At 37.6% G+C, this 15,997-nt stretch overlaps 1 protein-coding gene across 1 annotated transcript in view; it reads right to left on the bottom strand.

Annotated features, from left to right (window-relative positions):
- The window catches only part of ZYG11A (zyg-11 family member A, cell cycle regulator), a 57,756-nt gene that overhangs the window by 27,995 nt on the left and 13,764 nt on the right, over nt 1–15,997 (bottom strand). The window contains exon 4 of the mRNA XM_049875543.1: nt 1,543–1,683. Within this exon, the coding sequence (XP_049731500.1) occupies nt 1,543–1,683 (141 nt within the window). The remainder of the gene's footprint in view (nt 1–1,542; nt 1,684–15,997) is intronic.

Genomic DNA, 15,997 nt, shown 5'->3' with positions numbered 1-15,997 from the left:
AAGACTTCATTCAGAAAGCACATTTAGGCAGGGTCTCAAAAGGAGGTAGAGGTGAGAGGGGATCCCTAGGGAAGAGAAGTCTGAAATGGAAAAACACAGGGTTGACAAAAGGACAAGCTGAAACCATCCACAGAAAGGTAGGAATTTGAAAAGTGGTAAGACATAACATTAGAACGGTAATTGAAAGCCAGGCTATGGAAGACCTAGAACACAAGTATAAAATGAGCATATAAGATCATTCATAACTCTTAGACCCTACCTGCTCCAACATTCAGGGACACTGTGGTCCATTTCCTCTACCTACGAGGGATAATCATCCCTACTCATCTCAAAAAGGCATCTACTGATACTTGCATGAGCCATGATTTTAAGAGACCAGACCCCTCACTTCAACAGCTGTATGAATTTCTCATGAAGCCTAGGGACACACCTAGGATATAATTTTGCTATGGAAGATGATTTTTTTTTAATATAATGCTAAACTGCCCAGGGGGTTTCACTGGATTGTCATCATCTGCAAATTTAGAGATGCAGAAACCAAAAGAAATACAATTTTCACAAAATCTCAGATATGAAAAGGAGAACAACTAATTCGATTTCCTCATTACATATGAGAAACAAAGGTCCTGAGTTCTTTCTATATATTGTTTTTAAACAGAAAATAAATCTAATATTCCATGCTACAGAAATAACCATATTTTTAAAGAACTGCAAAGATTACAAATAAGCCCTTTCTGAAGCCCTCTGTTTTGAGATTTCATTTAATTTTAAATAATTGCAGTTTTCTTTGCAAAAACACTTAGTATTTCCAATTACATTCAAAATAAATTCACCCTTCCCTAAACCAAAATTCAGCTGTATCAATACTGGTAACTTTACTTTATTCACAAAACATTACAAATGGTAGATCTGGCCACTTCAACTTTTGGAGTTTTGTTCTATTCCTGTTGGGGACACTGTTGCTGCTTTCTTTCAGATGTTTTCAAATGTAGGGCTTTTAAGAGGGATGAAATGAATAAATAAAAAAGAAACAACTTTTAGGGCAAGGTGAATTCATGTTAATAAATTAATAATTCTCATTTTAGGCAAAAGGAGCCCTGGTGGCACAATGGTTAAGCACTCTTGGCTACTAACAGAAAGGCTGGTAGTTTAAACGCACCCAGAGACTCCACAAGAGGACCTGGTGATCTGCTCCCATAAAGATTAGAGTCTAAAACACTCCATGGGGCAGTCCTACTCTGTCACACGGGGTCGACGGCACCTAACAACAACATTTTAGACAAACTAATGCAACAGTCCTGTTATCTCCTCCCCCATGCCAAATTCTAAAAAATTAATGATTCATACTGATTCCACGTAGATTCAGATGCTTAAAGGAACTGGCAGTTAAGCCTAACATTTTCTCTTCCTTCATGAAGGCCCTTGGCCTCACTATGGAATGTGACGTATAAGTTATTGTACGCAATGTGTTTGGAGAATAACTTTTAACTGAACCAAGTAAGAAGTAATAATAAAATGACTTTTCTGAGGTGGTGCAGTTACCTTTAAAATAGCAGGCATGGTTATCTGTACTGAAAACGTCTCTGTGAAGAGCCTGTAGAGGGCTTCCTTCACAAAACATGACCTTTTCCTGTATCTGCTCAGTGCTTCTGAAATCTGATTCATATTGGCTCCTCCAGCAACCTGAAAAACAAAGATGTTATCCATGTTTTACCTTTCATCTTGCAACACAGGATTTTTTGGGCCTCGAGTGTTGGAAACAACAATAATAGGTGTTTAATAAATGTTCCGGATACTTTGCAAAGTTGCTTTAATTTAATCATGATTCTAATAGGTAAATGCTCTCACCAACCTCATTTTTCAGGTGGTCCAGAGAGGTGAAGTGTGTTGCTTAATGTAACAGTGATTACAAAAAAAAAAAAAAATCGGTTGCCATTGAGTCAATTCCAACTCATCGATTAAGTTAAGAAAAAAAAATGAAAGAACTTTAATCAGAATCAAAAAGCTAAATAATAATAAGGTAAATGAAGATAAAAGCTAAAATGACAGGAAAAAAATTAGAGCGAATTAATAAAAACCCTGGTTCTTTGGTGGAAAAAGAGGCAAACTACTATCTAATTTAACCATGAAAAAAGAGGGAAGGAGCACATATATAAAAATTTAAAGTAACGGGGATAAAACCTAGACTTTCAGTAGACAAAGATTTCTTAGAACAACAACAACAAAAAAAAATTGATGCACTGAACTTCACCAAAATTAAAAACCTTTCTTTCTTCTACAGACATCTAAGAAAATTAAAAAACAAGCCACTGACTGGGAGGAAATGTATGTAAAACACTGTATCTAATAAAGGAATTATATCAAGAATGCAAAACAAATTCTTAAAACAAACAGCCCAATGGGAGGAAATTATTTGAACAGACCCTTCAAAGAATAGCAAATGAGCTCAAGAAATGATGCTCAACATCTTTGCTATCAGAGAAACAAAATTAAAACCACAATGAGATACCACCACACCCCCCAAATTAAAAAGACTTAGGAATGCAAAATGGTAACCACAACCTTGGAAAACAGCTTGGCAATTTCTTATAAAGTTACCATACAACCCAGCAATTCCCTCTGGGGTATTTAGCCAAAAAAAAAAAAAAAATACATCTCCAAAAAAGACCTGTACACAAATGTTTGTAACGGCATTATTCATAATTGCTAAAAACTAGAAAAAAGAAAAGGAACAACTAGTGAGCTAATAAACAAATCATAGTATACATATACATAGTCATACAATATACTACTCAGCAATAAAAAGAAGAAGTGATACATAGAATAATACAGTTTAACCTAAAAAAAAAAAAAAATTATGGTAAATGGAAGAAGCCAAGTAAGAAAGGCTACTTAATATACAATTCCATTTATATGACATTTTGGAAAAGTCAAAACTACAGGGAAAGAATTCAGATCAGTGGTTGCCAGGCTCAGAGAGGAAGGAAGGCATTAACTGCAAATGAGCATGAACAAAAATTTTGGAGTGTTAAACGTTTATTTTGGTGGTGGTTCTTGACTGTTACATTTGTCAAAGCTCATTAAACTGTATATTTGAAAACGCTGAATATTACTGTAAGTAAATTATACCTCCATAAGCAACTTCTTAAAAAAAAAGGTTAAATCTGGAAAAGAAATTACGATCTATAATACAGAGAAAAAACCTTAATATCCTGACTGTAAGAAACTTTCAAAAACGGAAGGAAGAAAAAAGACCAAACACCCTACCTTAGGTTAGGTTTTCTAGAGAAGCAAAACCAGTGCAGCATATAAACATATAGAGAGAGAGATTTGTATCAAGGAAAGGCTCATGTGATTGTAGAAGGTGGAAAATCCTAAATATGTGGGTCAGACTTGGAGGTTTCTTCTGACTCACATAGCCACAGGGGCTGGCAAACCCGAGATCAGAAAGTCAGACAGCAGCTCTCTGGCTCACAGGTTGCGAAGGCCAACGCATTCCAAGATTTGCAGGTAAGATAACAGGTAAGCTGCTAGCTCAAGTCCCAAAAACCGGAGGTCAGGTGAACAGGAGCCAGTTGCAGGATCCAGAACGAGCAAAAAGCCCATGAGCCTTGCCAGAAAGTCCGCCTATATCTGATGCATGCCACACCCCCAAGGAAACTCCCTTTCAGCTGACTGGGTACTCACAACAGATCTCATCATGGAGGTGATCACATTATATCAGATCTCATTACGGAGGTGATTACATCATTTCATAGCTGCCAAACAATATCATAACTGCCAAACCACTGAGAGTTGTGGCCAAGCCAAGTTGACACACGATCTTAACCATCACGCACTCTAGAGAAAAATGGCAAAAGATATGAGCAGATTAAAACATACAGAGTAAAAATGTCCTTCTGACATATGAAAAGATATTCAACTTTACTCATAATAAGAGAAATGTCAATTAAACTACATTGGGTGGCTCGTATCATAGATGGAAATTAACTGAAATGGACGAAAGGCCTAAATATAAGAACTAAAACTATAAAACTCTTAGAACAAAACAGGAATAAAGCTTCAGAACGTAGTTTTCAGCAATGAATTCTTATATATGATACCAAAAACAAGCAAAAAATGAAAAAATAGATAAAATGGACTTCATTAAAATGAAGAACTTTTGTGGATCTACAGACTTTAGCAAGAAAGTGAAGAGATACCCAACAGAATGAGAGAAACTTTGGTAACCACATATCTGATAAGGGTTTAATATCCAGAATATATAAAGAATTCTTATAACTCAACAACAACCCAATTTAAAAAATGGGCCACGGACTTGAATGAATAGACATTTCTCCAAAGAGGATATTTCAATGGCCAACAGCACATGAAAAGATGATCGACATCATTTGTTATTATTATTGTTATGTGCTGAGTCAATTCTGACCCTATATGACAGAGTAGAACTGCTTCCACAGGGTTTCCTAGGCTGTAAATCTTTATGGGAGCAGATCGCCAGGTCTCTTCTCCCATGAAGCCGTTGGTGGGTTTGAACCACCCACCTTTCGGTTAGCAGTCAAGCGCTTAACCATTGCATCACCAGGAGATACCACTTCACACCTACTAGGATAGATAAAATTAAAAAAAAATAGTAAGTATTGGCGAGGATGTGGAGAAGCTGGAACTCTCCTCCAATACACATGGGAATGTAAAATGGTGCAAACACTGTGGAAAACAGTTTGGTTGTTCCTCAGTCATCATCTCATGACCCAGCCATTCCACTCCTATGTGTATGCCCAAAAGAATTGAGCGTAGGGACTCAAGCAGGTACTTGTACACCAACGTTCCCAACAACATTAATCATGATAGCCAAAAGCTGGAAAGAACCCAAGTGCTCATTAACAGATGAATGGGTAAACAAAAAATGGTATATACATACATTGCAATATATGCAGCCATAAAAAGGAATGAAATTCTGATATGTGCTACGACATGCATGAACCCTAAAGACATTATGCTAAGTGAAAGAAGCCTGACACAAAAAGAAAAATTCCACTTATGTGAGGTAGCTAGGATAGAAAAATTCATAGAAACAGAAAAATAGAGGTTACCAGGTTACCAGGGGCTAGGGGATAACAGGGAGTTACTGTTGGTACAGTTTCTATTTGGGATGACAAAAAAGATCTGGAAATAGACAGCAGTAATGGTTACACAACACTAGGAATATATTTAACACTACTGAGTTGTACACTCAAAAATGGTGACAATGGTTGCAGTGCAACAGCTTCTCTTTATATGGCCTTTCTGGACCTGGGTTGGTGGTTCTGCCAAGATGATTTCCTAGGCCATGATCCTGCAAAAGGATTGGACAGTTTACTGTGTAAATAAGGTACATAAAAATCTTGCAGGGATTGAACAGTTTATTATGCTAATAAGGTGACTGTGGCCTACTGAGGAAATTGGTCATTTTTCATGGTCTTGGTGAGAGGAGTAAACTTATAAAAGAGTCAGTGGCACAAAGGCTCAAGGGGACTTCACTACCATCAAGAAGAACCTAGAGGAGGCAGGGGCAAGATGGTGGAATAGCCAGATGTTTCCGGTGATCCCTCTTACAACAAAGACCCAAAAACTCAAGTGAAAGGATTATATTTATGACAAGCTAGGAGCCCTGAACATCAAAATCAAAGTTAGAAAACGGACGAAGTGGCAGGGGGAGAGTGAGACCATTCAGAAGTGGGAAGGAACTGCCGGACCTGAATCGCTGAGATCCCTCAGGCACCATTGCAAAAAGTGGCTGCGGTGGGCTGGTGATAGTGTTCAGCCGCAATTTTCTCAGGGAGCAGCAGCCAGCCGCACAGCCTACTCACACCCCTGGAACCAGAAAATAACAGTGCTCTCAACAAAAGCTAACTACTTACGTATATTTTACTAAGCCCCCCGCCCCCAAGCAGGCTTCCGTGGCTCTTGATTTCCCTGGGCCTGAGATAGGCCCATTTGAGTGCCCTCAACCATGCTCCCAGACTTGTAGAGGGAATAAATTCACAACACAGGGAAAGATAATTCACCAGCACCACTAACCTAGGGAACTCAGGAAAGAAGCAGCTTCTGTCCAGGCATAAACAGTCCGTGGACTTTGAATACCTGCCCCCCCTGCATGGACCTGTGTGGGCCTATTCCAGGAAAACAGGCCCTTGCTGGCAGACTGCTTAAGCTGTGCGGTAGACAGGTGGGTGTTTGATATTCGACACAGCTTTGCCTATTAAACAGGGTCCTCACCTACCCACATCAAGGGCCTAAGCACTGGTGGCTCCTCTCAGGTCACCCAGCCACCGCGACAGGGATCCAATGATAACTGGTACGTCCCAGTCCTTATAACCAAAAGCACTGGGTGCCCATGGTCCCACTGCAGAACCCACCCACCTGCATGCTCTAGGGAACAGGGACGTGCTTTAATCAGAGACACTCGGGGGACAGTTCTCAGCCTCCTGCCTTGCTCAGAGCATGATCCCCTGCTGCAACCAGATACTGGTACCTACAACAGACACCTCTGCCCCTCTAAGAATGCAGGACAGAGCCTGTACCACACACTTGATGAACAGCTTACCTGGACACCTGAGCTGAATCCAACCAAGAAAAGCATATGGACTCATAAGCTCATATACCTGATAACAGCTGTACCCATTTGGTGACAGGACATCAGAGCCCCAAAAGTAAAAATAATCAAGCTAGCTCAATCAAGCAACCCATTTGGGCATATCAAACCAAACAAAGTGAGAAACTAGGCGACAGTAAGCAAATATATAATAAACCAGTACATTAACTTATAGATGGCTCAGAGGCAACAGTCAATATCAAACCACATAAAGAAACAGACCATGATCGCTTCAACAAGCTCTCAAAACACAGAATCAAAAGATCTTCTGGATGGAGGTGGCTTCCTGGAGTTACCGGATGCAGAATTCAAAAGATTAATACACAGGACTCTTCAAGACATGAGGAAGGAGATCAGGCAATATGCAGAACAAGCCAAGGAACACACAGATAACACAGTTGAAGAAATTAAAAAGGTTATTCAAGAATGTAATGAAAAATTTAATAAGCTTGAAGAATCCATACAGAGACACCAATCAGAAATTCAGAAGATTAACAATAAGATTACAGAATTAGACAACTTAATAGAAAGTCAGAGGAGCAGAATCGAGCAAGTGGAAGGCAGAATTGGTGACTTTGAAGATAAAGCACTTGGCACCAATATATCTGAAGAAAAATCAGATAAAAGAATTTTTAAAAAATGAAGAAACCTTAAGAATCATGTACGACTCTATGATGAGAAATAATCTACAAGTGATTGAAGTACCAGAAGGCATAACAGAAAATACAGAGAATTGTTGAAGATTTGTTGGCAGAAAACTTCCCTGATATCGTGAAAGATGAGAAGATATTGATCCAAGATGCTCAGAGAACTCCACATAAGGTAGATTTTACAAGGAAGTCATCGAGACGTATTATAATCAAACTTGCCAAAGCCAAAGATAAAGAGAGAATTTTAAGAGTAGCTAGGGATAAACGAAAAGTCACCTAACAAATGACAATAAGAATAAGCTCGGACTAATCCGCAGAAACCATGCAAGCAAGACGGTAACGGGAAGACTTATACAAGGTTTTGATGGAAAAAATTGCTCGCCAAGAATCACATATCCAGCAAAACTGTCTCTCAAATATGAAGGTGAAATTAGGACATCTCCAGATAACCAGAAGTTTAGGAATTTCGTAAAAACCAAACCAAAATTACAAGAAATACTAAAGGGAGTTCTTTGGTTAAAAAAATCAATAATATCAGGTATCAACCCAAGACCAGAACACTGGACAGAGCAATCAGATGTTAACCCAGACAGGGAAACCACAAAAATAAATCAAGATAAAAAACTGCTCGAAACGGGGATAAAACGATGTCATTATGTAAAAGAAGACCACATTAAAATAATAAAGAGGGACTAAGAAATACTTTTTTTTTTTTTAAGAAATACAGTCATAGATCTTTCACATGGAGAGGAAGACAAGGCAATACAAAGAAATAAAAGTTACGTTTAAACTTAGAAAAACAGGGGTAAATATTAAAGTAACCACAAAGGAGACTAACTATCCTACTCATCAAAATAAAATACAAGAAAAAAACAGATACTCAGCAGAAACAAAATCAGCAACAACGAATAAGAGGAAAAGACAATATATAAACTACTCAGCACAAAAAATGAAGTGGGGAAAAAAGTTGTCAACAACACACAAAAAAAGACATCAAAATGACAACACTAAACTCATACCTATCTGTAATTACGCTGAATGTTAATGGACTAAATGCACCAAAAAAGAGACAGAGAGTGGCAAAATGGACAAAAAAACACAATCTGTCTATATGCTACCTACAAGAGGCACACCTTAGACTTAAGAGACACAAACAAACTAAAACTCAAAGGATGGAAAAAAATGTATCAAGCAAACAACAATCAAAGAAGAGCAGGAGTGGCAATATTAATTTCTGACAAAATACACTTCAAAGTTAAATCCAACACAAAGGATAAAGAAGGACACTATGTATCGATTAAAGGGACAATATACTAGGAGGATATAACCATATTAAATGTTTATGCACCCAATGACGGGGATGCAAGATACATGAATCAAACTAACAGCATTGAAAAGTGAGATATACAGCTCCACAATTACAGTAGGAGACTTTAAAACACCACTTTTGGTCAAGGACAGGACATCCAGAAAGAAGCTCAATAAAGACATGGAAGATCTAAATGCCAAAATTTGACCAACTCAACCTTATACACATATACAGAACACCCAACAGCAACCAAATATACTTTCTTTTCTAGTGCACATGGAACGCCCTCTAGAATAGACCACATATTAGGTCATGAAGCAAGCCTTACCCGAAGACAAACCATTAAAATTATACAAAGCATCTTATCTGATCATAAGGCCATAAAAGTAGAAATCAACAACAGTAAAAGTGCAGAAAATAAATGAAACACTTGGGAACTGAACAATATCCTGCTCAAAAAAGACTGGGTTACAGAAGACATTAAGGCTGGAATAAAGAAATTCATATAATCCAATGAGAACGAAAACACTTCCTAACAGAACCTTTGGGACACAGCAAAACCAGTGCTCAGAGGTCAATTTATATCAATAAATGCATACATCCAAAAAGAAGAAAGGGCCAAAATCAAAGAATTATCCCTACAACTTCAACAAAGATAAAGAGAGCAACAAAAGAAACCCACAGGCACCAGAAGAAAGTAAATAATAAAAATTAGAGCAGAACTAAATGAAATAGAAAACAGAAAAACAATTGAAAGAGTTAACAAGACCAAAAGCTGATTCTTTGAAAAAATTAATGAAATTGATAAACACTGGCCAAACTGACAAAAGAAAAACAGGAGAGGAAGCAAATAACCCAAATAAGAAATGAGATGGGCGATACTACAACAGACCCAACTGAAATTAAAAGAATCATATCAGATTACTACGAAAAATTGTATTCTTAACAAATTTGAAAATCTAGAAGAAATGGATGAATTCCTAGAAACACATTACCTATCTAAACTAACACAAACAGAGGTAGAACAACTAAATATACCCGTAACAAAAGAAAAGATTGAAAAGGTAATTTAAAAACTCCACTAAAAAAAGCCCTAACCCGACAGCTTCACTGCAGAGTTCTACCAAACATTCAGGTATTTCAGAGCATAGAAAAGGATTGAATACTCCTAAACTCATTTTATGAAGCCAGCATATCCCTGGATACCAAAACCAGGTAAAGGCACTACAAAAAAAAAGAAAATTACAGACCTATATCCCTCATGAACTTAGACGCAAAAATCCTCAACAAAATTCTAGCCAATAGAATTCGACAACATATCAAAAAAAAAAATCTACCACAACAAAGTAGGTTTCATAGCAGGTATGCAGGGATGGTTCAACATCAGAAAAACAATTAATGTCATCCAGTACATAAATAAAACAAAAGACAAGAATCACATGATTTTATCAATTGATACAGAAAAGGCATTTGACAAAGTTCAACGCCCATTCATGATAAAAACACTCTGCAAAATAGGAACAGAAAAAAAATTCCTCAACATAATAACGGGCATTTATACAAAGCCAACAGCCAACATCATCCTAAATGCATAGAGTGTGAAAGCATTCCCCTTGAGATCGGGAATCAGACAAGGATGCCCCCTTTATCACCACTCTCATTCAACATTGTTTTGGAAGTCCTAGCCAGAGCAATTAGGCTAGATAAAGAAATATAGGACATCCAGACTGGCAAAGAAGTAAAAGTATCTCTCTTTGCAGATGACACGATTTTATACACAGAAAACCCTAAAGAATCCTGAAGAAAACTACTAAATTAATAGAAGAGTTCTGCAGAGTATCAAGATACAAGATAAACATACAAAACTCAGCTGGATTCCTCTACACCAACAAAAAAAACATCGACGAGGAAATCACCAAATCAATACCATTTACAGTAGCCCCCAGGAACATAAAATACTTAGGAATAAATCTAACCAGAGATGTAAAAGAACTATACAAAGAAAACTTCAAGGCCCTAACGCAAGAAACCAAAACAGGCATATGCAAGTGGAAAAACATACCTTGCTCGTGGATAGGAAGACTTAACATTGTAAAAATGTCTTTTCTACCAAAAGCAGTCTATAGATAGAATGCAATTCCGATCCAAATTCCAATGACATTCTTTAATGAGATGGAGAAACAAATCACCAACTTCGTACGGAAGGGAAAGAGGCCCTGGATAAGTAAAGCATTACTGAAAAAGAAGAAAAAGTGGGAGGCCTCACTCTACCTGATTTTAGAACCTATTATACTGCCACAGTAGTCAAAACAGCCTGGTACTGGTACAACAGATACACAGACCAATGGAACAGAATTGAGAATCCAGACATAAATCCATCCACATATGAGTAGCTGATATTTGACAAAGGCCCAAAATCAGTTAAATGGGGAAAAGACAGTCTTTTTAACAAATGGTGCTGGCATAACTGGATATCCATCTGCAAAAAAATGAAACAAGACTCATATCTCACACTTTGCACAAAAACTAACTCAAAATGCATCAAAGACCTAAATATAAAATCTAAAACGACAAAGATCACGGAAGAAAAAATAGGGACAATGCTAAGAGCCCTAATACATGGCATAAACAGTATACAAAACATTACTAACAATGCAGAAGAAAAACTAGATAACAGGGAGCTCCTAAAAATCAAACACCTATGCTCATCTAAAGACTTCGCCAAAAGAGTAAAAAGATTACCTACAGACTGGGAAAAAGTTTTTAGCTATGGTATTTCTGATCAGCACCTGATCTCTAAAATCTACACGATACTGCAAAAACTCAACTACAAAAGACAAATACTAATTAAAAAATGGGCAAAGGATATGAACAGGCACTTCACTAAAGAAGACATTCAAGTAGCTAACATAAACATGAGGAAATGCTCATGATCATTAGCCATTAAAGAAATGCAAATCAAAACTACTGTGAGGTTCCATCTCACTCCAACGAGGCTGGCATTAATCCAAAAAACACAAAATAATAAATGTTGGAGAGGCTGTGGAGAGACTGGAACACTTATACACTGCTGGTGGGAATGTAAAATGCTACAACCACTTTGGAATTCAATTTGGGGCTTCCTTAAAAAGTTAGAAATAGAACTACCATACAATCCAGCAATCCCACTCCTTAGAATATATCCTAGAGAAATATGAGCCTTTACACGAACAGGTACATGCACACCCATGTTCAACTACAGCACTGTTTACTGTAGCAAAAAGATGGAAGCAACCAATGGATGAATGGATAAATAAATTATGGTATATTCACACAATGGAATACTATACATCAATAAAGAACAATGGTGAATCCAGGAAACATTTCATAACATGGAGAAATCTGGAAGACATTATGCTGAGTGAAATTTGCCAGTTGCGAAAGGACAAACATTGTATAAGACCACTATTATAAGAACTGGAGAAACAATTTAAACAGAGAAGAAAATATTCTTTGATGGTTACAAGACGGGGCGGGGAGAGGGAGAGGGGTTTTCACTAATTAGATAGTAAATAAGTTTTATTTTAGGTGAAGGGAAAGACAACACACAATACAGGAGAGGTCAACACAACTGGAATAAACTAAAAGCAAAAAAGCTTCCTGAATAAACTGAATGCTTCGAAGGGCAGCAAAGCAGGGGCAGGGATTTGGGGACCATGGCTTCAGGGGACATCTAGTTCAATTGGCATAATAAAATCTATTAAGAAAACATTCTGCATCCCACTTTGGAGAGTGGCGTCTGGGGTCTTAAACACTAGCAAGCGGCCACCTGAGATGCATCAATTGGTCTCAACCTACCTGGAGCAAGCAATAATGAAGAACACCAAAGACACAAGGTAATTATGAGCCCAAGAGACAGAAAGGGCCATATAAGCCAGAGACTACATCAACCTGAGACCAGAAGAACTAGATGGTGCCTAGCTACAACCAATGACTGCCCTGGCAGGGAATACAACAGAGAACCCCTGAGGGAGCAGGAGAGCAGTGGGATGCAGACCCCAAATTCTCGTGAAAGACCAGACTTAATGGTCTGACTGAGACTAGATGGACCCTGGTAGTCAGGGCCCCCAGACCTTCTGTTAGCCCAAGATAGGAACCATTCCCGAGGCCAACTCTCAGACAGGGATTGGACTGGAGTATAAGACAGAAAATGATACTGGTGAGGTGTGGGTTTCTTGGATCAAGTAGACACATGAGACTATGTGTGCAGCTCCTGTCTGGAAGGGAGATGTGAAGGCCAAGGGCGACAGAAACTGGCTGAATGGACACGGAAATACAGGGTAGAGAGGAGTATGCTTTCCCAACAGGGGGAGTGCAACTAGGAATGTGTAGCAAGGTGTATGTAAGGTTTTGTATGAGACTGACTTATATATTTTCACTTAAAGCACAATAAATAAAAAAAAATAAAAAAGAAAGTCTGGAACATCTTATCGTTGCCAGAAAGTATGGAAGTGTTCAAAATAGTGATGGTGGTGGCATGTAAAAAAAAAAGACACAGGAGTCAGTCTGAAGGCACTTTCATTGGCCAATCTGTAACAGCTCGACCATCAAAACAATTAAGGACAGCGATGAACTGTAAACCACTGAAAGCAACAGATATCAAAAATACTTCGTCCTTATTGAGAATAGGTTAGATAGTAAGGTGGAGAAGGGAGGGCTCTATGGTAGAATGCCAAGTGAAAAAATGTTAAAGGGCGTTCTGGAGTTAGAAAATCATCATTTTGCAACCATCACGGTAAAGAATGGTTCAGGCAAGAATCATCAAAGGATGCTAAACCTAGAAAAGAAAGTTTGATAATGACAAGGATATGTGCATAGTCTTCAAGTATCTCCTCAGAGATTGCTTGTTAGTTCTGAGAGGGAAAATGTTATCTAGGCAGCTCTTCCCCAGTTGTATTCTGAGGGCCTTCCAACTTGATGGAAACCCTGGTGGCGTAGTGGTTAAGAGTTACAGCTGCTAGCCAAAAGGTCAGCAGTCTGAATCCACCAGGCGCTCCTTGGAAACTCTATGGAGCTGTTCTACTCAGTCTTATAGTATTGCTATGCGTTGGAATCGACTCAACAGCAACAAATTTGGTTTTTGGAATGAGGGGTATTGTGTGCCTGTAGATGTGATCCTGAGAAGAACACAACATCCTCATATGGTATTCCACACAGGGATGAAAAACCTAAATCAAATCATGTGGAAACATCAAATAAACTGAAAATGACGAACATTCTTCAAAAAAAGCGAATAAAACAAACTAAACAAAACTAGCCTATATTCTTCAAAAATGTGTCATCAAGGACAGAGAAAGACTAACAAACTCTTCCAGATTAAAGAATAAAGAGATATGACAGCTAAATACAATATATGATCCTGCACTAAGGAAAAAAAATTCTATGAAGGGATCAGAACCATCTACAACGACGGACTATGTACAATAGATTAAAGTACAGTATACATGTTAAATTTCCTGGAACTTGATAACTGTACTATGGTTATCTAGGAGAATATCCTGGTTCTTAGAAAATACAAGCTAAGGTATAAAAGGGTAAAAGGGGCATGATTTATGCAACCTACTCTCAAACAGTTCAGAAAAAAATTGTGTGTGTGTGTGTTTAAAGAAGGAGAGTGAGGATATGATAAAACAACTGTGGAAAAATGTTTAAAATTAATGATCTAATTGGTGATTAATCCAAATTAAAATTTTTCCAATTTTTTAAAAGTACCATACATAGATGATTTGCCAAAGAAACAAGACATCATTAAAGATCTAAATAACAGAAATATTCTAAAATTTTAAAAAGTTTTGAGAAAATCCAGATGTAAGACTTGAAAGATGCAGTACAACAGGACCAAGCAAAAGACAGGATAGTTGCTGTAATATCCTCTTTCTCCTTAGCTTCCTACGGACCACTACAAAAGAATTCTCGTAAGGGATTCCTGCTACACCTCATCTGTGAATCAACAAGGACTTCCCAAGAAATAAACATTCTGCACGGTTTTTATTACTGATGGTGTTTTTCTCCCATTGTAAAGGAATTAAATCCATCCTGCTCATTCCAATTTTTGGTACAGGAAATAACAAGTATTTCCTGTGTTTTAAGGTCTTCACTAACATTTAATTTTATCCATTTAAGCAAAATTTGTGATCAACCTAAACAACAAAAATACTTGGTTTATTTTGCAAATGAGTTGCAAGATATATATAAAAAAAAGAACCCTAAAAACCCACTGCCACTGAGCTAATTCCAACTCATAGCGATCCTTTAGGACAGAGTAGAATGGCCCCATAGGGTTTCCAAGGCTGTAATCTTTACGGAAACATAATGCCACATTTTTCTCCTGCAGAGCTGCTGGTGGGTTCAAACCGCCTACCCTTCAGTTAGCAGCTGAGCCTGTAACCACTGTGCCACTGGGACTCCGAAGATATGTATACTTATATTAAATAAAAAGTTCCCTAAAACACACCTTTTAAACTTACTGTTCCTTATACTCCACGTAAGGCTGGATTAAGATCTTTTGAGGTTCTTAACACTGGGTTGATTGTGGTCTCCCCACTCTACCCCCACAATATCTAACACCATATGTAATACATAATTTTAGATATTCAAAGTGAACTAAACTTACATGTATACCAGGTAAGTTTACTGAAATAAAATTTGCCATTTTCTTTTGGAGTCCTTTCTTTGATAGTATCCAAACTACATGTTTAATCTCCCTATAGGGTAATCCAGCACTTGTTCCGTATTGCTGTATACACCAAGAGTTTATGTGCTACTCTTCTGATCTGTGGTCTTTTGATCGTTGTAACATTAAATGTTATTAATGTGAAAGAGGCCTGGCAAATAATTCCTGATAAACATTTCTCAACTTACATACTAAATCCAAAAGTTCATATTATGTCTATTTCAAGCCTAATGATGTAACTGACAGCTTCTACCTTAAAGTCCAGAAAATCGAAAGGACTTTTAAAAACAATTGCCATTCTCAAAAGAATAAAAAGTGAATACAATTACTCTGCAAACCACTTTACTCTCCTCTCCAACCCTAGAGAGAACTGCATGAGGTGTAATTATTTTTAAAAAATTAAAATAAAACCTTGAAATAGTGGTTCTCAGCTGTGACTGTACAATAGAATTCTTGGGAGGTTTAAAACTCCAGATGCCCAAGCCAAGTCCCAGACTAATCAAATCAGGATCTCTGAGGGATGGGACTCAAGCATTAATATATTTTAAAGCTTTCCAAGTGATTCTAATATACAACTGAAGTAGAAAAACTACTGTTTTAAAAAAGAAATATCACCAAATACATAGATTTAAATATATGTTGCTTTCAAAAGTACCACCATGAAAAGCTATACACTTATTCCAGAAACGCAA

The sequence above is a fragment of the Elephas maximus genome, chromosome 3, assembly GCF_024166365.1.
Source record: "Elephas maximus indicus isolate mEleMax1 chromosome 3, mEleMax1 primary haplotype, whole genome shotgun sequence".
In the NCBI taxonomy this organism is placed as follows: domain Eukaryota; kingdom Metazoa; phylum Chordata; class Mammalia; order Proboscidea; family Elephantidae; genus Elephas; species Elephas maximus.
Note: the sequence above shows the minus strand (reverse complement) of the source record. Positions and strands in the feature narration are given on the sequence as shown.